Below are 27941 nucleotides of genomic sequence, written 5' to 3' on the forward strand. Positions count from 1 at the left end.
TGAGAGCTAAAATGTTGGTTTGGTCCATTCTTTAAGTAAGATAAATTCATACCAATGAACCAAAACACTTTGACATCAACAACTCACCTCCAGTATTATTTTATAAAAATGTCTGAAGTATTGATTTATTTTCTTCAGTACATTTAAAAAGTGCACATTTTGGTGATATGGAGCAATATCAAGTGTTAGTATTAATTTTTACCTTACCCTTTTAAATAATGCACTGTTGGCTAAGAAAATAATATTTCCTAGATCAGTTCTTCCTAAATCAGGCCAACTGAACAATTTTTGTAACTCCATTTTCATTATTCAGTTAGCAGGTAAGAAACAAGTAAAAATGCCCTCTTGCCACATGGATTTTAATAAGGATGTATTTGTTTTACCTGAAATTTAGAAGCAGTATTGTTAACTTAGAGCTTTTTCTTTTAATCTCTTTTCCCCCATTGTCCTTACAGCATAGTTGAAGTGAAGTGGTTTGACTGTCTCCACTCTAGGAAGATGCTATGCACAAGGCTTCACATTCCTCTTGAGTTTCAAATCTGTTTTTGTTGCCTCCACAGCCGCCATACCAGAATGGACTGCAGACTTTCTGCTCTTTGTCATAATACCACTTCAGATCGTAATCTTGACACTCTCCTCCATCATGATCCACTGCACAAGCATCTAAAAAAGGCAAATAAAGGTTATGGTTAAAGTTTGTGAGGGAGAGAACCAAAATCATCAGAGCTGGTACTTCAGAGGCAAAGAATATTCTATTCAAGCTGGCAGACAAAAGAATTAGTAAGCTTTCTCGGGTCTTACTAGAGAACATGTTGTCTCTCTAGAACATGGTTGGTTGGAGGGGACACGATTCTACTCTCACTTCAACTAATGAGGTTTTGAAATGAGCGGAGCTAGGAAAACAGAAGTGAAGGGAGAAAAGTAAGGCCAAATGGTTTTAGTGTCTAGGCTGGTTTATACTTGGTCTATAGTGATCAGGCAAATCATGTTAGCATGAACTGTCTTAACTATGTAAAAACTGTTCTTATTTTATCCTATTGTAGATGTGTTCATAAAGAGGTGTTACCAACACATCTTCCTTCCAGAAAAGGACACTAAAGGCCATGCTTAACAGGAGAAATCCATGAAAGTCTCTGATCCAAGTTCAGTGGTGATAAGTTAGATTGGGTATACGCTGTTCAGAAAATAGGTATAAGTAGTGTAACCTGCAGCAATTTAGTATGCAGCAGACCAGTTTTTGATCACATTTACACCAGTGTAAATTCAGACTCACTCGGCTGAAGTCAAAGGAGTGACTCCAAATTTTCACAAGTCATGAAATTAGAATCTGGCACAGCAGGAAAGCCAGGTATGAGGAAAGCAAACAGGAGGATGTAAAATAGTGTGGGACAATAACTTTATCTCATACTCTCCATCCTACCTTTCTTCCTCATCAGCATGGATATGTTGAATTGCAAATCAGTGCCAGGTACAGCTCCTTACAGCAGGGAATCCCAAACTGTGGTAAGTGTATGCAATGAATTGACGGAACATTTTTTTTTAAGTAGGTGGTAAGTGAACCAATGAAGTTTGGGAACTGCTAGATTACACAAGTCTTTTGAGAAGTTTATATCACTATCAATGAATTAACTGGAGAACCATAAACTGCAGCTTGTAAATTATATTGTATTTGCATTGCAGCACTCGATCAACATACAAACACTCCCCACACCCATGCATCTGCCCTTTGTCAACAGGAATTCTATTGGGTTGTAGATTTTCAAACAGGTGAGGGGGAACCACTAAATTAAACGTGGGTAACTCTTGTGGAATTTTTGTGACAATATATCTAGTAATCAGATCATTAACTTTCAGCCTATTGCATAATATAAAGAAAATCTGCAATGAAATACACACAGCTAGATGGAAAGTGAAAGGTTATCATTGGCAGGGTATGATGAGCCTCTGTTTGGATGGAGTCATACCTGATGGATGACTCAAGCCCTTGTGCAAGAATGGGCGATAGTGGAATCACGGATGTACTGTCCCCCATGTTAAGGCCCGTCGTCCCAGGAAAGGTTAGTGTTCAGAAGAAGCAGCCCTGTTAGCTCACTAATAATAGAGCAATTTGCTGAGAGTGTCAATATCCTAGCAGGCTTTGAGGATTCAGTTTAATCTGGACTGACAAGAATTAGCTGCCAGTTTATTTTGTTTTACTAGAACTGCAGTTTTATTTCTCTAATAAAACATTCTAGATCCAAGTTAAAGACTAAATGACAGCACCAGTTCTGCCCTCTGTTACACACATGGAAATTGCACAAAGCAAATTAGGCTGTGTTTCATTTGTATGGCCAACAAAAAGCTTAAGAAGCCAGGGAACTGACTAAATACTATGAGTCTGAGCCAAAGCCCATTGCAAGCAACAGCAGTCTTTCCACTGACTTCAAAGGGCTTTGCCTCAGGACCTAGAAACCATACCATAGTTAGCATATGCAGCTCCAGTTTCTATTGTCTCCTCTAAGTTTTCTTCATTCTTTTCTGGGGCTTCTCCATATTCCTCTAGCTTGGCCTCTTCAGCATTGTCCTCTGTGAAATACTCCTCCTCAAAATCATATTTTTCTTCTTGTCCGACGTCTACAGGTTCCTGAGTGGCTTCTGTAATTTCTTCTATCACTCTGATTTTCATTAGCTCTTCCAAATTCCCACCACCGTCAATTCCACCAAATCCAGGGAAAGGCATCCTGCGGGGGAAATACCCCACTTTAGCAATAGTTTGTATGTGAAGAAGGTGCAAAAGGTTCATTCACTCAAGTTATTGCTAATGGAGAACTTTGGGCCTGAACCTGTTTCCATGAAAGCTAATGGGAATTTTGCCATTGCCTTCAAGGGGACAGGTCCTTTATTAGGAGAACAGGCTGTACATATGCAATTGTACTCCCCACACCACTGCAACAATTCAGAAGGAGTTACCCTACCTCTCTAGAACAGCTACTTGCTGTTGTGCATCTCCTCGATTTAAGGTTTTACACTCTCCTTGCAGTTCTGGAGAAGGATAACTGTTCAGTCCCCCTGTAGGAAGAGCAGAGGTAGCAAAGTCTAAGGAAATGCATGAAATTATTCTTGTGAATTCAAGTAAGCACCTTCCAATAAATAAGCATAGCACAACTAGAGAGACTGCAACCAAAAAACAGGACAAAGAGGAAATAAGTCCACAGAAAATAGCACTGGAGATCACCCATATAGCCTGTCCAATAACAGAGGCTCAGGAGACTCCAGATTCACCTTGTGTAGATGCATCTGATTCTCTAATATACTGAATATCTTTTTATAGAAGCTGGAGCTTCTATTACATGTATTCCTGGTGTGGCTTGAAATTATACTTGGTGCTTCTATATTGCTTATCTCAAAATGCTTATGAACATTAATAAATTATTCCTCATATCTGTGAAAATCGGGAAGTATTATCCCCACTTCACAGAGGTGGGGAGGAAATGAGATAGAGAGTAAGTGATTTGCCAATAGTCACAGAGGAAGTCTGTGGTAAAACCAGGAATAGAACTTAGTTCTTCCTTGACTGCACACCTGATCCTCTTCTTTAGGGAAGAGGGAAGTCAAGGGGATTGCATGTGTAAAAATGTACCTCAGAATTTGACCCAAGACATCATTAGAATGTAATGTTTTGTATTATAGGTATTTCTATGGTGCTCATCACTATAGTATCAGAATGGAGTTTACCTTCTTTTGTATACTAAGTGTAGTGCCCCTTCTCCACCCAGTTACCTTCTTTAATGCCAATCTGTTTACAGGTTTTGATAGACAGGTCTGGGTTCTTTTTGATCTCGCCACCCACTCAGCAGAGTGTATCTTCTTTATTTTTTCCTATGAATTTATTTGGCAGTGCCTCCACCCCTCTCGTTCCTTCCTGGCAGGGTCACTAGGGCAGCTTGGGAGGAAAATTCTAACCACAGGGTAATTCCCACTTACTTGCCAGATAGCTGGAGACTTCCAAGAAATAACACAAACACATAGAATATATTCAACACAATAATTAAACAGGAGACAAATATAACATAACAGGGTAAAACACTATTGTTAGGTTCACCGGTGCCCACGCTGCTAATACCTGGGACTTTCCGCAGTCACATGACTTGATGTAGCAAATGTAAGATCAGTGTCCCATTGGTATGCGTACTTTGTTGGGGACCTTGATGACCTATGACCACAAAATTCTTCTCTGCAGTGGTTTAGCAATGTGGCTGACTGGGTTCAGTACAGCCCAAAGGACTCACAAAGGGGAGAAGGTGGTAAATCCAACCACAGGTTTAATATGCAGCAGGTTATAAAATCCCCAAACCCTCACTCCCTGGCTTGAGGACACAGTTCAGGGAGTAGGGAGTTCCCAAAACAAATTCCCTGACTGACTAACTCAAAGATGGTGCACTCACAAACTCCACGAATGATCCTCAGGTTCAGAGATGACTCTGGACTCCTCAGTCACTGCAGAGAGGCTGATCTCTGCTGGCAGGGATCCTCTTCAGGCAGGAATCAGGCTGCTTCGGTCCCAGGATTTCCCCTCACCACAAAGGGGTGCAGGGCTCAAGGTGTAGATTACACAACCGTACTAAAATCCAAACTGTAGTCTCCTAGCCCAGTATCCAGACACACACATAGCAGGCAACAGTCCTGAACTAGCAGACAGAGCAGAGCTGACCATGTGGTGACTGGTCTCACCTAGGGAGCTGGAGGGCTAAGTCAGCCTGGCTGGGGGAGTTTCCCAGTAAAACTCTACAAACTGGGAAACATCAGTGGAGAAGGAAAAGCCCAGCTGAGGGATTTTGCTTTCAGGTCCCTAGAGGCCAGTTCTCAGGGGGAACCCTGCATGTAGGCCTGGGACTTACTTAGGGTGACCAGACGCCCCGATAAAATCGGGACTGTCCCAATTTTGAGGTGTTTGTCCCACGTCCCGACCGAAGTACGGTAGGGACGCCATGTGTCCCGATATTTTGTTTCGGGGTTTTTTTTTGTTTTGTTTTTTTTACACTCACCCGTCCAGTGGCAATTCGGTGGAGGGTCCTTCAGTCACTGACGGTCTTCAGCAGCATTTCGGCGGCGGGGGCTTCTGTCTTTGGCGGCTTATTACTCGCCGCCGAAATGCCACCGAAGACCGTCAGCGACTGAAGGACCCTCTGCTGAATTACAGCCAAAGACCCGGACGGGTGCGTAACAATTAAAAAGGCGCCCCCCCCCCCCCCCCCGCAGCGGTCCCGATATTTTCCACTTAGCATCTGGTCACCCTAGACTTACTAGTTCCCCACACAGACAGTCCTGCCCTTGCCCTGGCTGGCTGCAGACTGACTCAAAAATGGCTTCTTCCCTTTCCTGAACTCCCTGGGAGGGACATCTCACTCCCTATTGGTTGCCGGGCAGACTCTGAGTTTGCCTTGGCTTCCCCTCCCTACCAGGGACAGTGTGCCTTTCCCTGAGCTGCCAGCAGGCAGAGCCCCAGGAATCCAGGTAATCTCCTTGGGGGTTACATAAGTGTAGTAAGATGAGGCATAAACCCTTGTATCAGAGGCCTGAGGCCTTAACTAAAGAAATGGTCAAGACTTTGCTAATGTAAAGCAAAGTTAAACTGTGAGCCAGAGGCAGGCCCTGCTCACAGAAGTTGGCAAGAAGAAGGCTGCTAATTGCACATATACACATATCTAAAAGGTATCAAGTACTAGTAGGATGAACATGTGCCAGGATGGCACCAGAACATTCTGGTACGAACACATTCCACAGAGATAATGAGGAACAGGCTGACCCATCCTAAAGACAGGGTCCAAAGGATAATATGATGGATAGAGTTGTTTGTTCGAACCAACGTGTACCAGGAGAGAGGCAGCACCCCAACACGCAGAGGGGTTGTACCTCAATGCGTCAGGAGTGATGTGTAACTTGTTTGTACCTGTGTATAAGAATGCATCCCTGAGTGGATATCTTTGTCTGGCCTAGGGGGCAGTGGAGAGTCCCGCCACTGACTGAGCCGGTCCATTGTCGGGGGCACATATTCGTAGTATGTCCTGTAGAGTCTGTGGGAAACTATTACTGTGCTTCATTTGACAATAAACCTGGCTGGGTGCCTTCGTACCTTATCAGAGTCTGTGGTCATTGGGGGTTCTCTCAGGTCTGCTGTGTCAGCTATCTGCGCAGAGCCAGGACAGCACACAGAGGGAACACACACACGCAGCCGACTGTTATCAACATTGAACAGAGCAGAGCACCACACTGGTGACGTCTGACGACATTGGTGACCCCGACCGCTGATCTGGTGAGTAAGCGAGTTGTCCGCTATGGGAATCGTGATCTAACCACAAGCTAGGGAGCCCCCTTAATCCCTCCCTGCAAATCCCCACAGAGTTTAAAAAATATAATGGGGAAGAAACATGTAATGTAAGTTGTAAGGCTAGGGCAGAGACTATAGCCTTAAAATATAAAATACTGCAAACTATAACCATGGCTGTTAAATGGTTAAAGCAGCACGCCACAAAATTGGTGGGGCAAGTAACAGTAACAAAGAAAGAGTTACAAGAATCAAAATAAGCTACAAAGCCCTGGAATGCTCCCACCCCCCTTACAGGGAGGCAAGCAGCCCAGAGACAACCAGCACAGGAACAGAATAAAACATTGGAAACAGCTGCAAGGAACCTACAAAAAATACATGTGCCGTCCCCTGTTATAAATATTGATGGTAAACAGCAGGCTTCAGATAGCTACCATGTGCCTGAAGAATGGGGAGAGAAGTGGAAAAAGGTGGCCCTAGTAAAATTAAAAGATGAAACAGGGTCCACTGCAGTACAACCACTACCTTATGATAAAAGCCAGGTTCTGGTAAAACATAAACCGGGACCTAGACTCGTGCACAAATGGAAAAAGTAGCACACAATACTTTCACTGAATTGGTAAATCAAATGAAGGAAAAAATGGAACAGTTCACAGAGCACATTACAAGACAGGAGCTGCGACTCACTCGCAGGGGAGTGAATAAAAAGGAATTTCAAAGTCAAAAACCAAAATTGAGCAGGTTAACACCTAAAATTGATGCATTAACATATGGAGTTGCCCAACAACAGTTAACTGCAGGAAAAAAAGGGCATTCCTTCAATCTGTTTGGCATGCAGACAAAAGCAACAGCCACTGGGGGAACAAATTCAGGTTTTACAAGAGCAGATAATTACCCCCACTCTCATCTCAGAACCAGGATAAAAAGCCAAAGTGCAGTTTCCCAACTGCTTTCACACACGGAACCACACTCCACACTCAGCTAAAAATATAACCTGCTTTCTCAAATATTTTTACATATCAGTATGTTTTCTTTTATATCCTTTATCAGTTTGCTACACTTGCTGCTGCTGCCTGTACCTTAAGAGTTAATCTCTCTTGGCTCAAGTCTCACTACCTTCCTAGGTAGCTCTTCACCCCCCCACCCCCTCTTTTTCCCTGCCTCTCCTTACTTCGACTCTTTCTCTGTGTTAAAAGTTATAGTTTTTACAGAAACCTCAAAAAGATAAAGCAATTGAAAACAGAAGAAAACAAGAAATACAAAGAAAACGATAAAAACTTTACTTTAAATAAATCCAGTAAATTAATTATTTTAACCCTTCAGGAATGCAACAGCTGGAATTATTCCTAACTTTCTTGAAGATATGGTTGCCAAGCAACAGAAATGGACATTGCTTCTAATCCTAGCCACTCACTAATATTTGAAACATGGGCTTTTCTTATTTCCATATAGCAGAGTTTTAAAATAATGTAAAATATGAAGTAATGCAAAATTCCTTGTTACCAAATTAATACAATACATTTGGCAAATATTAATATATTTTTATCAGTTTCTGTTAAAAGTTTTAAATGAAGTAATAACTTGTATATTCAAATGTTTAACCATTTTTATTTTTGTTTGCCTTATTTTGTATAGTTATGAATAGAATTCTGGCGCCATTTGTTTTTAATTTAAGTTTGTCGTGTATATCATGTGTGTTCTCCTGTGTTGTATGTTGTGTGTGTCACGTGATTTTTTTTATTTTTATTTTGTTGCAACAAAAGTCAATTTTATTCCATTTTAAAAATATATGTATATGTGGTACTACACTATTATAAGATCATGGTTGGGGTATAATCATAGTATTATTAACACCAATTTTTTTTTGCAAATTTCAAAAAGGTTTCAGTTACAAATATATGTACATATATTTCTGCCTCAACAAATAATGCAATTGCAAACAAAAATAATTATTTTATTAATCACATTTTTGTTTTGGTTTTAAAGTTTTTTTTATTTGTTATTCAAAGAAAAAATGAAGGGGAAACCTCAACATTAAGGTAAAGATAATATTAACAAAATGTCAATTTCTTGTTTGGGTTTTTATAAACTTGTTTGCACTTTTAAATATAGTTATAAGAATGTGATAGCAAAAATGTTTAAAAATAACAATTTATGCATAAAGCTAACCAAACAATTTCAACAGGTTTCCACATTTTCAACAGGTTTCCACCTTTGGCTCCTAAACACAACAAGCATCATGAAAGTTTAATACCCTCAAAGTATTTGCATGGACCTGTATTTAAAATTTATTTTGGTTTAATGTTATAGTTGGTTTAATTTTATACGCTTTTCTTTTGTTATGTTATGTTAATGGGAAGCCGTGGTTGTTAAAGTTTGTGCTTCTAAACAGTTAACAAGAGTGAAATTGGTATCACAAGCAAATTAACTCCAAAAAGCTTGGTGAAAATTATGTTATTAACTCTTTTACTAACACAGAATGTTCAGCAGGAAAAAAAGCAATACACCTTCTCACAGAAGATTGTGAGCATTTATTTTAGCAGTTAAGCATTACATTTAGTATAAAATATTAGTAATGCAGCTCAAATGAAAATGAATGTCTACACAACAATTGCAAAAGTATAGCTTGTGTTATAAAAGACTCGGTCCCTATTACATAGTTTGTTTACAATGTAATATGGACAAAGTTAAACTTTGTATTAAGTTTGGATTACTGAAAACAAAAACAAACAAAAAACTTTACTATGTTAACTAACAAAAGTTGTTGCATCCCATAGACCAAAGACACCAGAAAATATCACAACCTGAAGACACCAGAAAATATTAGTATACAGTGAAGAAACCCCCAAGCATCAAGAAAAGAAAAATGAAGTGCTGCATAAATAAGAGACTGGTCAAATACACCTCTATCTACCATATATGAACAATTAAGTTAACAATCAGCTAAAAACCACTTGCTGGACCGGGATAAACTGTCATTTAATTTCAACTTGGTTACTGGGTAAAAACAACTATATTATCGTTGTACTGTTGTATTATTGCTGTACAACATTTACAATGTGCATAACCTTGCTAAACTGTTGAACCAACACACAGGTAAAAATCAACAAAGGAATGGCAGCAAACAACATGAAGGCCAGGAGAAACAAATTGGTTAAAAAAAATTGTTACACAGTAACTACAAATGAGGTATATAAAATTCCCCGTTAGTACTGGTCACAATTTGGGATCAGTAACACTGCATCCTAACTGAGGCACATGTTATTCAAAACAATTTTGTTCAGTGTCTGGGTACCAATACTACATCCTGACAAAGCAATATTTGAGGAATTGGTTATTGTCCACTCAGTAGGTTTTCTGAAAAACAACATCCATAAAAATAACTGGATCTACGTCAACTACTGGTGTACCACAGGGCAATGCAATCCGTGGAACAGAGGAGCTAGCCATTCCTGCTTCCTGCCCAGCAAAGCTTACCAGAGGGTGACAACCAGCAGTAAGTTAAACCCATAATATGAATGCACAGTACTGGGTAGAAACTAATTACAGGACATTTATATATAAAGGCCTCATTTGTAGTGTCACTACTCCAAATTTCTGTTTTACTTCTCATATACATAATACTGTGGAACACATATAACAATGCCTATTTCAAAAACACTCAGCCTACTATAGGGTGACCAGATGTCCCGATTTTATAGGGACAGTCCTGATTTTTGGGTCTTTTTCTTATATAGGCTCCTATTACCCCCCACCCCCGTCCTGATTTTTCACATTTACTGTCTGGTTACCCTAGCCTACTACTAATGATGATACAGGTGATAACTGCAATTACCCTAATAGGAGTGTGTTTCTATCTGTGTCACCAAAGTAAAAGGGATAGAGTACAACACCAGACTGGAAAAACATGGTTATGCTTGGATATAAGGCGGTGTCATATGTACACATACATAGTATACATATATACCCATATATGCTACAAATATATATGCCATATCCATATTACTCATATATATTAATTATTTGGAATTACCTCTAAGGCTCAATCATACTACTACATTCCTCAGTCATGGTCTCGGGCCTAATATTCCCATGCCCACTATAAGGGACTACAATCAATTGGAAAATAAAATCTGTCCATCAGTTGTACGAGGGAATGTGCAGTCTAAAGACAGGTGGGGCATGAGTGTATGGATGGTAAAATAAGGTAACCACATAACAGTGTTTAGCCCACTGGGTTATCCTGAGTCCATGCATTATGCTTTTCTGGGACAATGGGTAAACATCCTCCCCATAAAAAGACAAAAAGTGGGGGAATGTAGTAAGATGAGGCCCTGAAACATAAACCCTTGTATCGGAGGCCTGGTATGAGGCCTGAGGCCTGAACTAAAGTAATGGTCAAGACTTTGCTAATGTAAAGCAAAGTTAAGCTGTGAGCCAGAGGCAGGCCCTGCTCACAGAAGTTGGCAATAGGAAGGCTGCTAATTGCACATATACACATATCTAAAAGGTATCAAGTACTAGTAGGATGAACATGTGCCAGGATGGCACCAGAACATTCTGGTACGAACACATTCCACAGAGATAATGAGGAACAGGCTGACCCATCCTAAAGACAGGGTCCAAAGGATAATATGATGGATAGAGTTGTTTGTTCGAACCAACGTGTACCAGGAGAGAGGCAGCACCCCAACAGGCAGAGGGGTTGTACCTCGATGCGTCAGGAGTGATGTATAACTTGTTTGTACCGGTGTATAAGAATGCATCCCTGAGTGGGTATCTTTGTCTGGCCTAGGGGGCAGTGGAGAGTCCCGCCACTGACTGAGCCGGTCCATTGTCGGGGGCACATATTCGTAGTATGTCCTGTAGAGTCTGCGGGAAACTATTACTGTGCTTCATTTGACAATAAACCTGGCTGGGTGCCTTCGTACCTTATCAGAGTCTGTGGTCATTGGGGGTTCTCTCAGGTCTGCTGTGTCAGCTATCTGCACAGAGCCAGGACAGCACACAGAGGGAACACACATACGCAGCCGACTGTTATCAACATTGAACAGAGCAGAGCACCACACTGTGATGTCTGACGACACTAAGCATGACACTATAAAAGCTCAAAAACTTCTTTTACTAGAAATTCTTGCGCTTCTCATGACTGATGGTGAATGTGCATGACTAATAGTGAAGCATTTCTCACTGCTTCAGTAACAGAAGTAAGTTGGATTGTGTGCTACTTACGTTTTAGGAGGTTTAGGAAGACACGACTAAACTTCTGAGCGTATGCCATTTCAAGTTTCAGAACCCTGCCCAGCTGCACTAGATGTTGTTCTGCTGGGAAGCTCGAAAGCTCTGTCAGCTCGCTGCTGGTAATATCATTTCCAAGTGCTAGGGTGAACATGATGAATCCTTGGCACTTGGCTTGCAGTGAGACCTCTCTCAGTTTCTGTCTGTCCCACGAACTCGTCTTACTTCCAAGTATTGTAAATATGACCCTGTGTTGTCTCGGATTGGGGGCTTTGAAAAATATATTGTCAATTGTCCATTGCAGAGCATGACCAATGGCAGATGGCCCTTCCAGCTGGTGAGCAGATTCTTGGATATGTCTCTTCATCAAATTTTTACCACTGTACGTGATCAGATCAAACTCTTTGTTCACTGGGCTTGTGTTTCTGTTGGAGATAAAGCTTCGAGGAGCCTGCTGCACCAGTGCCACCCTCGCCCCTTCATCCGATCCCCTCGGCTGTGAGGTGATAACAAAGTGATCGAGCATGGTACTCACAAAGTCTTTGGCTCTCTCAAACTCATCACTGTCAATGCTGTCAGAGCTGTCCATGACATAAGTGATGTCCATGTTCACCATGACTGGTGGGGGAATGGTCACTTCACAGTTTGTATCTGGTTTGCATTTATCTAGGCAGGAAGCATTGAACTATAAGCTATTTTACAGTGTAACAAAAGCAATCACTTTAAAACTGAAGTGAGACTATCTTTTATTTCATTTAAAACGTTTGTCTTAAAAATTATTTTGAAAGCTCTTATAAATTGGTCTGATAAACTATACTGACGGACTCCCTCTAAATTATGTTCTGAGATCTCATGGGACATAACACAGCAGTGGTAAAAGAAAATAGCCAACATGTGTTGAAGAACTCATCTGTTTTTTCTTTCCTTGAAACCTAAACAAAATAAACGATACTGGAGCAAACTCTATTTTTTAATCTGACTGTTGGCTGTCATTCCTAAATATATCTGTCCATCAACTCCCTCTTCCTTCTCCCTGCTTGAAATGTGGAAGTTACAGTAAACGAGCCTCCTTTCCCAGAAGCATAACTCTATTTTGAGTAACTTCCACTAGAAGGAAAATGCCAAATTTAATCATTTCTTTCACCACGCAGAGGACAACTAAACAGCATTTTTCTTCTTATCTCTAATTCTTACTATCTATCTTGGCTAGAAAATTATTGCACTAATATCCGGAGGATTTGTTGCTGTGAACATCAGCGCATGGATACAACAACAGGCACAACTAGCACTGATTTTGGTTAAGTGAAATGAGCAGCCTTACCATAGCAGAGTGTGCAATATGTGATGCTTTCCAAGCGCTCATCCTGCTGCCTTTCCCAAATAAGCAGTTGAAATCTTCTAGTGTCATCCATCTGTTTTAAAGCAAACATGTAAGTAGCTTAAACAAGAAGAACTGCACTCAAAGACTAGATCGCTTTTCTGAACTAAGGGTATTTCTCTGCTGCAACAAACGCCGTCCATAACTGAACGGGTTAATGGTTATAACACTGAACAGGCCCAAGCGAGAAATTGCATAACTTCTTGGGTGCTGTGCCAGTTGCCCATAAGCCCCTGCAGTTGCTGTCCATAGTTAGGACAATTAACATCTGGAGGAGACAAAACACTCAGAATGGAAGGAAAAGTTAGCAAAAAATAACAAAAATCAACCCCCACTCTGATAAAGTACATCTGAAATAAAACTTTATATAAATACTGGATCCAAGTAAGAAGGTCTTGTAGGTAAAGTGTTGTACTAAGATTCAAGATCAGCTTTCAGTTCTGGCTCTGCCACAGTCATTCTATGTGACTTTAGGCAAGTTGCTAAACCTCTCTGTGCTAAGTTCCTGTCTGCAAAATGGAGATAATAATGCTTCATTTCTCCAACATTTTGTCTGCCTTGTCTAGATCTTTAGGGCAGGTACTGACTTCTCACTCTGCATTTGCAGAGCACTAGGCAAAACAGGCTTCAGATCGTGGTTGGGACTGTTAGGTGCTACTGCAAACAAATAACATAGTTAAACACCACAGAATCTGATACCATGCTAACTTGTGGAGAACTAAAAGAATTCTTCCACTGTCTCCGCCTCAAAGAATTCTTTCACAAGAATGATGACACCACTCACAATTGCCATGTCCTCACCGACAATTTAAGAAAAAAGAATCTTCTGACTGGATAGCTCAGAGTGCAGAAACCCACACTCTTGATCATTACAGTGATTGCTTCAGGAAAAAAAATTAACTGCAAAATCCTTGACAAACATCACATCCTCCATAATCTCTCCACCCACCAAAAGAACAGCCATACAGTACCCAAAATCTGAGCACCAGATAGTGATCAAACTGGCAAACAAAAAGTGCGCCACTGTAGTCCTCAACCATGAGGTCAACTGACAACTCTCCTACACCACCTACTATAAAGACCCCACACCACAATTTACTCAGGAATTTAAGGATACCATCAAATCTTCTCCATACAACTCCAAGAGAAACTCCACAATCTCACCCACCCACCCAAGCAACCTTCTACATGCTTCCAAGATACACAAACAAGGGAACCCAGGAAGACCCATCATATCTGGCCACAGCACCCTTAGTGAAGGAATATCGGGACTCATAAAACCCATCCTCAAATCACTCATCACACAAAGGGCCAGCTTCATCCAGGACACAACTGACTTCCTCCACAAAGTCCGCAACATTAACAGCCTCCCTCAGAACACCAGCCTCGTCATCATGGATGTCACTTCCTTATACACCAACATCCCTCACAATGATGGCATAGTTGCCTACCTCAAATATTTAGAAGACAATGGACAGTCCTCAGATATCCATTCCAAACACATTATCAAACTCATCCATTTCATCCTCACTCATAACAATTTTGCATTCAATAACAAACATTTTGTTCAAACCATGGGAACAGCCATGGGTACTAGGATGGCTCCCCAATATGCCAATCTCTTCATGGGCCACCTTTGAAGAACTACTGCTGGACCAATGCACCATGAAACCAATAATACATCAATGATATTTTTCATCCTCTGGACAGACAGCTTAAACTCCCTAATAGATTTTCACCAAAACTTCAACAACCACCACCCACCCATTAAACTCTCTCTGGAACACTCCCATGCTAGCATCAACTTCCTGGACACCACAATCAGTTTCAACAATGGAACCCTACAGACAACCATGTACAAGAAACCCCCAGATCACCACACCTACTCTTCATAGATCCAGTAACCACCCCAAACACACCAATAAATCTGTTATCTACAGCCAGGCACTCAGATACCACAGAATACGCTCCAAGGAGAAAGTTCAGGATATATAGTTTAATACACTTAAAATTGCCTTCGCCAAACAAGGACACTGCACCAGAGAAGTAAATTGTGTCATGGAACCTGCCGCCCAAATGCCCCCAAGAGAACCTGCTTCAATTCAGAAATAAACCCCCCTCTGACTGCACACCCATAGCTGTCACCTACCACCCCACACTGGAACTCATACAGGATATCAAACTACCACCCATATTCAATTGGGACCCCATCCTTAAAACAATCTTTCCTGAACCTCCCAATCCTGACCTTCAAACAACGTCCCCCCCAACATCACAAGCTCATCATCAGGAGCAAGCTCCCCACAGACCAGGACACACCAACTCAAAGTGGCACCTGACCCTGCCAGAACAACAGATGCAAAACCGGAAGACATATCTCCACTGCTACAATGAGCAACACCCCCCACAACACACCTTTCAAGATCTATGGATCGTACGCAGGCCTATCACAACATGTGGTATGTCTCATCCAGTGCACTAAATGCCCCAATAACAAATATGTGGGTGAAACCAGACCCTCGCTATGCTCTCAAATGAACTCACACAGGAAAATGATAGATAAAAACAACCTATTACCTATGGGTGAACACTTTTCAGAAAGCACTCACTCTATATCTGACCTATCTGTCCTCATCCTCAAAGAAACCTGCACAACACTTTCAAAAGATGAGCCTGAGTGCTTAAATTCATAACTTTCCTAGACACTAAAAATCTGGACATAAGAACGGCCATACTGGGTCAGACCAATGGTCCATCTAGCCCAGTATCCTGTCTTCCAACGCTGGCCAATGCCAGGTGCTTCCTAGGGATAGGCAATCATCGAGTGATCCATCCCCTGTTGTCCACTCCCAGCTTCTGGCAATCAGAGGCTAGGGATACTCAGAACATAGGGTTGCATCCCTGATCATCTTGCATCTTGGCCAATGGCCATTGATGGACCTAACCTCCATTAGTTCTTTTTTTAACCCTGTTACAGTTTTGGCCTTCACAACATCCCGACAATGAGTTCCATTGTATTGTGTGAAGAAGTACTTCCTTGTGTGTGTTTTTAAACCTGCCGCGTATTAATTTTATTGGGTGACCCCTGGTTCTTGTGTTTAGCTGAAGGAGTAAATAACACTTTCCATATTCACTTTCTCTACACCAGTCACGATTTTATTTACTTCTATGATATCTCTCTGAGTCGTCTCTTTTCCAAGCTGAAAAGTCCCAGTCTTTTTAATGTCTCCTCATACAGAAGCTGTTCCATGCCCCTAATCATCCTCCCCCCCCCCCGCCTTCTCAGTAGCTGTTCCAGTTCTAATAGATCTTTTTTGTGATGGGGCGATTTTGTTCCCCAGTCACCCAGTTCTGTGAGATCCCATTGTAACTCTTTGCAGTCAGCTTTGGAGAAGGCAGCATGGACCAGGGGAGCTGAGGGTTGTGGGGGAGATGGGGGGGAATACAAGAGCAGTTCCCCTGAAACTGTGACAATATTTTATTTCATTTTTTCTAGAGGCCCTACTCTAGCACAGTACTTAAACATGCTTAAGTTCAAGCACTTGAGCAGTTGCACTGATTTCAATGGGACTACTCAGATGCTTATAAGTGAGCATATGATTAAGAGTTTGCTGGATTGGGGCCTCAAAGACAGAATATATTTAATCAGAACTGGAAAGTCACACTGTTAAACTTTATAATGTTAATAGCAAAAGTGGGACAGTTGTGAGGCTTCCATCCAAATTCAAGTTTCTAAACTTCAGATCCAAACCCAAGCCACATCACAAGAGTGTTGGGATTCGGAATTCTGAACTGGCCATTCATAAAAATAAACTTGAGCTGTGAAGGTGAAATCTGGGCCTAGATCTGATCTTCCTCATGTTTCTGAGTTGTTTGGATTCTGTGTCCTAGTTTTTGGTCCATCTCTAGTTAAAAGTGAACTGTAAAGAAAAAATGGAATGGCAGGCAAGCTGAGAAATGTGACTTGACCATCCCTGCTAACTGGGCTGGGCACAGGAGATTGAGCACAGAAATCCGTTTTAATTTACTTTCCAAAAATTCTTTCAAATCACTATCCTCCTGCCATGAAATCTGTTTTTACAGGTTTGCTAATGATGCCCCATATTCATCATTCTGTGATACTACAGATACCAGAAGAGTCAGATGTCAGATGAGACCTTATAGCCACCAGGAGGGTTAGCATGAGATTTCTGGTAATTGTGGTGCCAAAGAGAGCCAATGTGTCTCCTTGTAAACCCAGAAGAGAGCAGATTTAAATGGTGAGGGGAAATAATTGTATATGGTTACACTAGAACTGATTCCTGACATAATTATTGGGTGCTGATATTATCACAAGAGCTTTAAAAGATCACATCAAAGGACTGGTTTACAAATATCTCTGTTCTTCATATCAGTGGTTCTCAACCTTTCCAGACTACTTTACCCCTATCAGGAGTTTGATTTTAGCCCCGAGTGGCGGGGCTCGGGCTTTGACTTAAGCATGTATATCTTAGCTTCGCAGGGGCCCTGCTTGCCACCCCCTAATGCTGGCCCTGCACTTGCAACTCCCCCACTCAAACCCATCCCACAACCCCATGGGGGTCACCAACACCCAGATTGAGAAATACCGATCTAGTATATAGAGCAGTATAAACACATCAATGTCTGTATGAAATTACAGTTTGTACTGATTTTGCTAGTGCTTTTTACGTAGCCTGTTGTAAAACTAGGCAAATATCTAGATGAGTTGAAAACTAGGCAAATATCTAGAGGGTCTATCCCATGGAAGACGTCTACGTACATCCAGGGGTACGTGTATCCCTGGTTGAGAACCACTGCTTCCAATTGATAAAATACATTGTAGTAAAAAGAGGCCCTGAGACATAAACCCTTGGTATCAGAGGCCCGGTATGAGGCCTGAACTGAAGTAATAGTCAAGGCATTGCTAACATAAAGCAAAGTTAGGCTGTGAGTCAGAGGCAGGCCCTGCTCACAGAAGTTGGCAAGAGGAAGGCTGCTAAAAGCATGTATACACATATAAGCAATAATAAGATGAACGTATGCCAGGATGGCATCAGAACAGCCTGGTATGAACATTTCCCACACAGATAACAAGGAACAGGCAGACCCAGCCTAAAGACAGTATAAAAGGATAATATGATGGATAGGCAATAAGAAAGGACAATACGATGGATAGACAATATGAAAGGACGATATGATGGATAGACAGCATGTTTAATAGACTTATTTGGTCGAACCAACCTGTACCAGGAGAAAGGCAACACTCTAATGCATAGAAGGGCTGTACCTCAGTGCCTTCAATGATGCGTAACCTGTTTGTACCTGGGTATAAGAATGCATCCCTGAGTGGACGTCTTTGTCTGGCCTAGGGGGTAGTGGCAAATCCCGCGACTGACTGAGCCAGTACATTGTCAGGGCACACATATGTACTAGCAGAACTGTAGACATCTGATCCGGGGAGCTAGAGACTGTGTTTCGTTTGACAGTAAACCTGGCCGGGTGCCTTCGTACCTTATCAGAGTCTGTGGTCATTGGGGATTCTCTCGGGGTCTGCTGTGTCAGCAATCTGCAGAGCCAGGGCAGCACACAGAGGGAACACATGCATGCAGCCGACTGATATCAACATTGAACAGAGCAAAGCACCAAACCGGTGACGTCTGACGACATTGGTGACCCCGACCGCTGATCTGGTGAGTAAGCGAGCTGTCCACTGTAGGAATCATGATCTAACATGACAGAAAACCACGAGCTAGGGAACCCCTTTAGCCCTTTCCTGCAAATCCCCACAGAGTTTAAAAAATATAATAGGGAAGAAACATGTAATGTAATTTGTAAGGCCAGGGCAGAGACTGTAGCCTTAAAATGTAAAATATTGCAAACTATAACCATGGCTGTTAAATGGTTAATACAGCATACCACAAAATTGGTGGGGCAAATAACAGTAACAAAGAAAGAGTTACAAGAATCAAAAGAAGCTATAAAGCCCTGGAATGCTCCCACCCCCCTTGCAGGGAGGCAAGCAGCCCAGAGACAACCAGCACAGGAACAGAATAAAACATTGGAAACAGCTGCAAGGAACCTACAAAAAATACATGTCCCGTCCCCTGTTATAAATATTTGTGGTCAACAGCAGGCTTCAGGTAGCTACATGAAGAATGGGGACAGAAGAATGTGCCTGAAGAATGGGGACAGAAGTGGAAAAAGGTGGCCCTAGTAAAATTAAAAGATGAAAGGGGGTCCACTGCAGTGCAACCACTACCTTATGATAAAAGCAGGTTCTGGTACAACCTAGACTGGTGCCTGTCAGATCGGGACAAGTAAGTGCACAGATGGAAAAAGTAGCACACAATACTTTCACTGAATTGGTAAATCAAATGAAGGGAAATATGGAACAGTTCACAGATCACATTAGGAGACAGGAGCTGTGACTCGATCGCAGGGGAGTGAATAAAAAGGAATTTCAAAGAAAAAAAACCAAAATTAAGCAGGTTAACACCTAGAATTGATGTATTAACACATGGAGTTGCCCCAAAACAGTTAACTGCAGCAAAAAAAGGGCACTCCCACCATCCATTTGGCATGCAGACAAAAGCAACAGGCACTGGAGGAACAAATTCAGGTCTTACAAGAGCAGGTAACTACCCCCACTCTCCTCTCAAAGCCAGGATAAAAACCAGGAGCGCAGTTCCCAACCATGCAGGTTCCCAACTGCTTTGACCCACGGAACCACACTCTGCACTCTTATCTAAAAATATAACCTGCTTTCTCAAATATTTTTCCATGCCGGTTAAGTTTTTTCCTTTATATGCTTTCTCAGTTTGCTAAACTCGCCGCCGCTGCTGCCCGTACTTTCAAATACTTTGATAGAGTTAATCTGTCTTGGCTCAGGTCTCACTACCTTCCTAGTTGCTCTTCACCCCCCACTTTTTCCCCAGCTCTCCTCACTTTGGCTCTCTCTCTTTGTTTAAAAGTTAAACGTTATAGTTTTTACAGAAACCTCCAAAAGATAAAGTAATTGAAAACAGAACAAAACAAACTAAAAGAAAACAAGGTAAAAACTTTAAATAAATCCAGTAAATTAATTATTTTAACCTTCAGGAATGCAACAGCTGGGATTATTCCTAACTTTCTTGAAGATATGGTTGCCAAGCAACAGAAATGCACACTCTGCTTCTAATTCTAACCACTAACTAATATTTGAAACATGGGCTTTTCTTTTTTCCATATAGCAGAGTTTTAAAATAATGCTAAATATAAAATAATGCAAAATTCCTTGTTACCAAATTAATACAATAAATTTGGCAAATATTAATATATTTTTATCAATTTTTGTTAAAAGTTTTAAATAAGGTAATAACTTGTTTATTCAAATGTTTAACCCTTTTAATTTTTTGTTTTTGTTTGTCTTATTTTGTATAGTTATGAATAGAATTCTGGCGCCATTTGTTTTTAATTGTAAGTTTGTCCTGTATGTCATGTGTGTTGTCCTGTGTTGTATGTTGTATGTGTCACATGACTATTTATTATTTTTATTTTGTTGCAACAAAAGTCAATTTTATACCCTTTTAAAATATATGTATATGTGGTACCACACTATTTTAATATTATGGTTGGTGTATAACCATCATATTATTATTATTACCATTTTTTCCCCCAACGTTCAACAAGGTCTCAGTTATAAATATATGTACATAGATTTCTGCCTCAACAAATAATGAAATTGCAAACAAAAATAATTCTCTTTTATTAATCACAGTTTTGTTTTGTTTTTTAAGGGTTTTTTTTATTTTTTATTCAAAGAAAAAATGTAAGGGAAAACCTCAACATTAAGGTAAAGATAATATTAACAAAAGGTCAATTTCTTGTTTGGGTTTTTATAAACTAGTTTGGTTTTTTTTTTAAAACTTGTTTGCACTTTTAAATATAGTTATAAGAATGCGATAGCAAAAATGTTTTAAAATAACAATTTATGCATAATGCTAACCAAACAATTTCAACAGGTTTCCATGTTTTCAACAGGTTTTCACCTTCGGCTCCCAAACATAACAAAGCATCATGAAAGTTTAATATCCTCAAAGTATTTTCATGGACCTGTATTTAAAATTTATTTTGGTTTAATTTTATAGTTGGTTTAATTTTATACACTTTTCTTCTATTATGTTATGTTAATGGGAAGCAGTGGTTGTTAAAGTTTGTGCTTCTAAACAGTTAACAAGAGTGAAGTTGGTATCACAAGCAAAGTAACTCTAAAAAACTTGTTAAAATTATGTTACTAACTCTATTGCTGAAACAAAGTGTTCAGCAAGGGAAAGCAATACACCTTCTCATGGAAGATTGTGAGCATCTATTTTAGCCATTAAGCATTACATTTAGTATGAAATATTAGTAATGCACCTCAAGTGAAAATGAATGTCTATACAACAATTGCAAAAGTATAGCTTGTGTATAAAAGACTTGGTCTGTATTACATTGTAAACACTAAATTAATCTGTGTATTAAATTTGGGTTACTAAAAACAAGAGAAATGTAAAAACAAACAAACAAAAACTTTATTATATTAACTAACTTAAGAACAAAGACACCAGAAGATATCTGTATACAGTGAAGAAATCCCGAAGCATCAAGAAAAGAAAAATGAAGTGCTGCATAAATAAGAGACTGGTCAAATACACTTCTATCTACCCTATATGGACAATTAATTTAACATTCAGCTAAAAACCACTAGCTGGACCAGGATAAACTGTCATTTAATTTCAACTTGGTTACTGTGTAAAAACAACTGCATTATTGCTGCGCTACTATATTATCATTGTACTATTGCTGTATTGTATTATTGCTATACAACATTTACAATGTGCATAACTTTGCTAAACTGTTTAACCAACACACAGGTAAAAATCAACAAATGAATGGCGGCAAACAACATGAAGGCAAGGAAAAAAACAAATTGGTAAAGAAATTAAGTTACACAGTAACTACAATTGGGTAAACAAAGGGAACACACGCACGCAGACTGTTATCAACATTGAACAGAGCAGAGAACCACACCGGTGGCATCTGACGACATACATCAGTGCAATCGAGAGCTTTTTCATGTGTAGCTCTCTTTTAGAACAGTCTCCATGTGCTATTACATAGTATCATAAAATATGACATCAAAAGCAGCTCTAGAAATCATAACTCCTTTGTCTCTTGAGTACTTGCCCTAAATGCTGCTGCATACCATCAGCACCTTTAAATTGTGCCCCCCCCCCCCACTATCAGCAGTTACCAGTCGCCTCTTGTTTGAACTTTCAAGAAATGTCAAGAACCCTCCAGGCAAGAAAATGAATTTGCAACCCGGGGAATAAATAACAAGACTGAAATGTAGACAATAAATTAAAGTAAATCTGAGGCTTCACAATAGTCTTATTTTGTTTGGATTACAGTTCTGTATGGTCTTGCCCTTTGGAAAGCATTTGTTAGAGCAAGAATAAAATATATGGTCCTGAAATGTGTTGCTTTAGCTTGCTAGTGTGACCTTCCTCTGTGGTGGCCAGACATATGGCTTTTATTCATCCCGTTGATTTTAATATATTGCTACATAGCAGGCTGATTAGCTGTGTTTAACAATGGAAAACAGAATCTGATCCTTAATTTCCTAATGGCAAAATTCCTTGTGGCGCTGGTGGTAATAAGGACTGCCTCTTAAAATGTACTGTGAATACATGTAACATGGTGTTCATTATGAGATTTTTGTTACTGCAGTTATCTGGTGTTGTTAACTTCACTTACAGTGCTAGGGTACACAAGCTGTTTATGCCAGAAGGTAGATATCTGTGCTTCTGTTTTTTTTTCCCCCTTGCATAATTTGAGGCAACAGTGGGATAAACCCTACAGTCTTATTTTGAATCTATATTTTATTTATCAATTTTGTTTTGAATCTGTGTTTATGACACCAGTGGGACTTTTGCTTGAGTAAAGAATGCAAGATTTGGCCCTATACATTCTAGTTGAGAGGAAAGAGGATGAGGAGCCCTGGTTAACATTATTTTCTAATTACTGCAAATAGATGATTTATTCTATTCAGGTTCTTATACTACATGTATTACTCTGGTACCTGAGCACTAATTGGTTGTTTCACTTTGCACCTCTCCAAGTTGGGGCCAGAGTGATTTCAGAGTCACAGTACTTGAGCCAGTTCTGGGAATTTATAGACTAGAAACAAATCTCAGGTTGTCCTGTTTATTTTTTTTATATCCATGTAATATAAAAGAAAACTGATAAAGATACAAGGCCTAATTCTCCTCTCAGGGGTTGCACAGGTGCAATTGGAGAATTTGGTCCATTTTCTTTAGCCATAAAAATAAGAAGAAAACAAGGAGAGAAGAAGTGGAACCACTAAGCATTGAGGTTGAGGTGGAGATTAAAGATAATCTAGGTATGGACTAACACCTAAATGAATACTTTGCCTCAGTTTTTAATGAGGAGGTTGGGGGCAGTAGCAGGGTGGCTAATGGGAACAAGGATATGGAAGTAGAAACTACCACATCCAAGGTGGAAGCCAGACTCAAACATTTTAATGGGATAAATCAGGGGTCCTGGCTAATCTTTATCCAAGAATATTAAAGGAACTGGCACATGAAATTGCAAGCCCAATAGTGAGTGATTTTCATGAATCTGTGGACTCGGGTTGTAACCTAGGAAAGGAGAATTGCGCATATCGAGTACCTATATTTAAGAAAGAAATAAAAGAGATCTGGGAAACTGCAGACCCGTTAGTTGGACCACAAGTGAATCAAAGGTCTTAAAACAAATTTTGAAAGAGAGAGTAGTTAAGGATATCGAGATAAATGGTAATTGGGATAAAATACAACATGGTTTTACAAAAGGTTGATCATGCCAGACCAACCTGATCTTTCTTTGAGAAGATAACCAATTTTTTAAACAAAGGAAATGCATTAGATCTAACATACCCGGATTTCAGTAAAGCATTTGATACAGTTCCACATGGGAAATTATTAGTTAAATTGGAGAAGAGGGGGATGAATAAGAGAATTGAAAGGTGGGTATGGAACTGGTTAAAGGGGAGACTACAGAGGGTCATACTGAAAGGTGAACTGGCAAGCTGGAGGGAAGTTACTAATGCAGCTCCTCAAAGACCAGTCTTATTTAATGACCTTGGCACAAAAAGTGGGAGTGTGCTAATAAAATCTGCAGATGACACGAAGTTGGAAGATATTCCCAATATGGAGGAGGACCGGAATACCATACAAGAAGATTTGGACAACCTTGAAAACTGGAGTAATGGAAATGGGATGAAATTTAATTGTGCTAAGTGTAGTGTCATAGATTTAAGGACTAACAACAAGAATTTTGCTATAAATTATGGATGTATCAGCTGGAAGCAACAGAGGAGGAGACAGATCTGGGCGTATACGTCAATCACACAATAACTATGAACCGCCAACATGATGAGGCCATGAAAAAAGCTAATGCAAATCTAGGATGCATGAGGCAAGGAATTTCCAGTAGAGATAGGGAAGTGTTATTACCATTATACAAGGCACTGGTAAGATCTCATCTGGAACACTGTATGCAATTCTGGTCTCCCTTGTTTAAGAAAGATTAATTCAAATTGGAACAGGTGCAGAGAAGGGCTACTAGGATGATCAGATAAATGGCAAACCTACCTTACAAGACTTACAGAGCTTGGCTTGCTTAGCCTAACAAGTACAAAGGCTGAGGGGAGATATGATTGCTCTTTATAAATACATCAGAAGGATAAACACCTGGAAGGAAGAGGAGTTATTTAAGTTAAGGGCCAATTTTGGCACAAGAACAAATGAATATAAACTGGCCATCAATAAGTTTAAGCTTGAAATTAGATGAAGGTTTCTAACCATCCGAGGTGTGAAGTTCTGGAACAGCCTTCCAAGGGGAGTAGTGGTGGCAAAAAGACCCAACTTGTTTAAAGACTGAGCTTGATAATTTATGGAGGATGGCATGATGAGATTGCCTAGAATGGTATCTGGCCTATCCGCGACTGCTATTAGCAAATATCTCTAACAACTGGCGATGGGACATTAGATGGGGAGGACTCTGAGTTACTACAGAGAATTCTTTTCCAGGTGTCTGGCTGGTGGGTCTTCCTGAGCTGCTCCGGGTCTAACTGATTGCCATGTTTGGGATCGGGATGGAATTTTTCCCCAGGTCAGAGACTCTAGGTTGTTGTTGTTGTTGTTGTTGTTGTTGTTTTGCCTTCCTCTGCAGGGTGGGGCACAGGGTCATTTACTGGTTTGAACAAGAATAAATAAATAGTGGAGTCTCTGTAACTTTAAATCAAGTCTTGAAAGCATGATTTGAGGACTTCAGTAACTCAGTTTAGAGGTTATGGGTCCCCTACTACCAGAGTGGGTGGATGGGGTTCTGTGGCCTGCAGTGTGCAGGAGGTCAGACTAGATGATCATGATAGTTCCCTTCTGGCCTTTGAGTTTGAGACTTTGGCCTACTAGGGCCCCATAAGACTGGTGGGTGACTGCTGGTATGGTTAGTGTGTGTTTAAATCTGTTTAATTTGTTTTTAATATGTTTTGGGAATGCTTTGACCTTAAGAATAAATATGCCTGTCTAGAAATTGCTGTGTGGTAACTTGTAACTGCTGGCAGTACACTGTTCATAGCCCTCGAAGAGAAAGCAGCACACAGGCAGGCACGGGCCATTAGGCAGATTGGCTTGCTGGGGATATCACAGTATGTGGCAGGGAGCTGTGCAGCTTTAAAACCCCCTGGGCAGAACTTCAGAAGGGTCAAGTGATGGCTGGAGAGCTGAGACCCAACTGGGCATTTCTGGAGTCGACCACAGAGGAGGGGATAGAGGTGCAGTTACCCTGAAACTGTGACAGTAGCTAAGGCAGCATTTAGCCTCAAAGCCTGCTATTGCTGATGATACAGAAGGAGGAGAGAACTCAGCTTGCATCTTAGGTTGAATTTGAAGGGCTGGCAACAAGAAAAAACTTTTTTGTTTAACTTAAAACTGAGCACAGTTGATATAGAAATTATTCACAGATAAGGAATACGGAACCCCTGGTCCCATTTGTGGAGGGTTTCTTTGCAGAGCAGAACCAAAAACTTTAAACAACCCCTGAAATGTTTCCTTTAAGGTTTGGTAGCTTATGGTATGCAATATTTATTTTTCTATTTACTGTCCTTTAGTCTAAAATCATATTTTAAGACAAAAGCTTTCTTCTCTGTTGTAGCTAATGGCAATGCATTTATTAAAATGTTTCACTGAATTCAGTTTTCTTTGGGGAAAATAGAGTGGTTTTTCCGAAGTCTTCTGCATTTGAATTCTCCAGAAAATATGGCCCCAGGTTTGTACATAAACCAAGCTGTATGTGTTCCCTGACAAATGCTTAGCAAATGTCAATGTTAGAATGGAACATTCTATGAAACAGCAAGTGAAAGGAGCATGGTGTAATCTGGATTTACACCATGACAGACAATAACAGAAGTGAGTCAGTTGTTTGTTATTCATGGTCATGAAATAAATCAGGATTAATTTTAATTCAGCTGTCACTAAAATATTCCCTTCTTAAAAGCTGTTATGATCTAAACCAGCGGTTCTCAAACTGTGGGTCGGGACCCCAAAGTGGGTCGGGACCACATTTTAATGGGGTCGCCACGACTGGCTTAGACTTGCTGGGCATGGGGACCAAAGCCAGAAGGCTTCAGCCCTGGGCAGTGGGACTCAGGTTACAGGCCTCCTGCCTGGGGCTGAGGCCCTTGGGCTTCAGCTTTGCCCCCTCCCCATCCACTAGGAGCTCGGGCTGGCTCAGGATTTTTTCCCCCTCCTGGGGTTGCGTAGTAATTTTTATTGCCCAAAGGGGGTCACAGTGCAATGAAGTTTGAGAACCCCTGATCTAAACCTTCCTTTTATAAGTTATTAACTTGAGTGCATAAATATTCTCATGAATTAGCAAAGCAACTGTTAATCAAAAGGATGATCACTTCTCACTGAGATTTCCCATTTGCTGTAGGCAGCCAGCTTACCGAGAAGGCACGTCTGACATTAGGGACTTCGCTGAAGGCAATCACCACAGGAGTGATATCCAAGGCACCGAACTCCAGCACTGCTGTGTTGATGGAGGTAGCATCCTGTGATGGGCCACTGGTGAAAAATATGGCAACTTTTCTTACGAGAACACCCTGACGAACCCGCTTGAACACATTCCTTTCAATGAATCTCATGGCCGCTCCAATATTGCGTCTGCCCGAGGACCTCTCCAGCGGTATTCTCTGGACTGCTTCCAGCAGCAAGTTGTGCCTCTGGAATTCCGAGAATCGGATGAGGTACCTTGTGTTGGTATTGTATGAAACTATGGAGATGCGGGCACCAGTCGGACAGTTGCTTTCGCTGAGCTTGATGACCCGCAGCAAAGATATCACAATATCCCTCATTCTTTCAAATGCTGCTAGGGTAACATCTTCAGACATATCGAGGGCAAACACCAATTCAGTGGGATATACTGGACATTTGGCTGTACCTTGAAATAAACGTACTGTGTGAAAGGGTATCCATAAACCAATGTTGTCATAGTTTCTACAGTCTAAGGAAGAAACTGAGTATAAAGCTATTTACCTGATAAGCAAGCTAGAAGGGAGAGATGGGAGAGGAAAAAAAAAGAGAATTATTTTATTTTACAATTACCTTGATTCGATTGTATCCATTCATACAGTGGCTAGAAATTACTATAAGGTGGGTGCACAACTGGTTGAAGGACCAAACTCAAAGAATAGTTATCAATGATTTGCTGTCACATTGGGAGGACATATCTAGGCATCCTGCAAGGGTCAGTCCAGAGCTATTTAATGTTTTCATTAATGACTTGGATAATGGAGTAGAGCATATGCTTATAAAATTTGTATATGACACCAGGCTGGGAGGGGTTGCAAGCATTTTGGAGAACAGATTTAAAATTCAAAATGACCTTGACAAATTGGAGAATTGATATGAAATCAACAAGATGAAATTCAATAAAGAC

At 40.6% G+C, this 27941-nt stretch overlaps 1 protein-coding gene across 1 annotated transcript in view; it reads right to left on the bottom strand.

Annotated features, from left to right (window-relative positions):
- Positions 1–490: 490 nt before the first annotated feature.
- LOC135873280 (collagen alpha-6(VI) chain-like) overlaps positions 491–27941 on the bottom strand; it is a 93437-nt gene continuing 65986 nt past the window's right edge. Inside the window, exons 33-39 of the mRNA XM_065397679.1 lie at positions 27539–27550; positions 26950–27443; positions 12864–12954; positions 11537–12208; positions 2955–3048; positions 2458–2720; positions 491–663 (exon numbers count right to left, since the gene is read on the bottom strand). Of these exons, the coding sequence (XP_065253751.1) occupies positions 491–663; positions 2458–2720; positions 2955–3048; positions 11537–12208; positions 12864–12954; positions 26950–27443; positions 27539–27550 (1799 nt within the window). The remainder of the gene's footprint in view (positions 664–2457; positions 2721–2954; positions 3049–11536; positions 12209–12863; positions 12955–26949; positions 27444–27538; positions 27551–27941) is intronic.

This window comes from Emys orbicularis, chromosome 2 (assembly GCF_028017835.1).
Source record: "Emys orbicularis isolate rEmyOrb1 chromosome 2, rEmyOrb1.hap1, whole genome shotgun sequence".
Classification (NCBI taxonomy): domain Eukaryota; kingdom Metazoa; phylum Chordata; order Testudines; family Emydidae; genus Emys; species Emys orbicularis.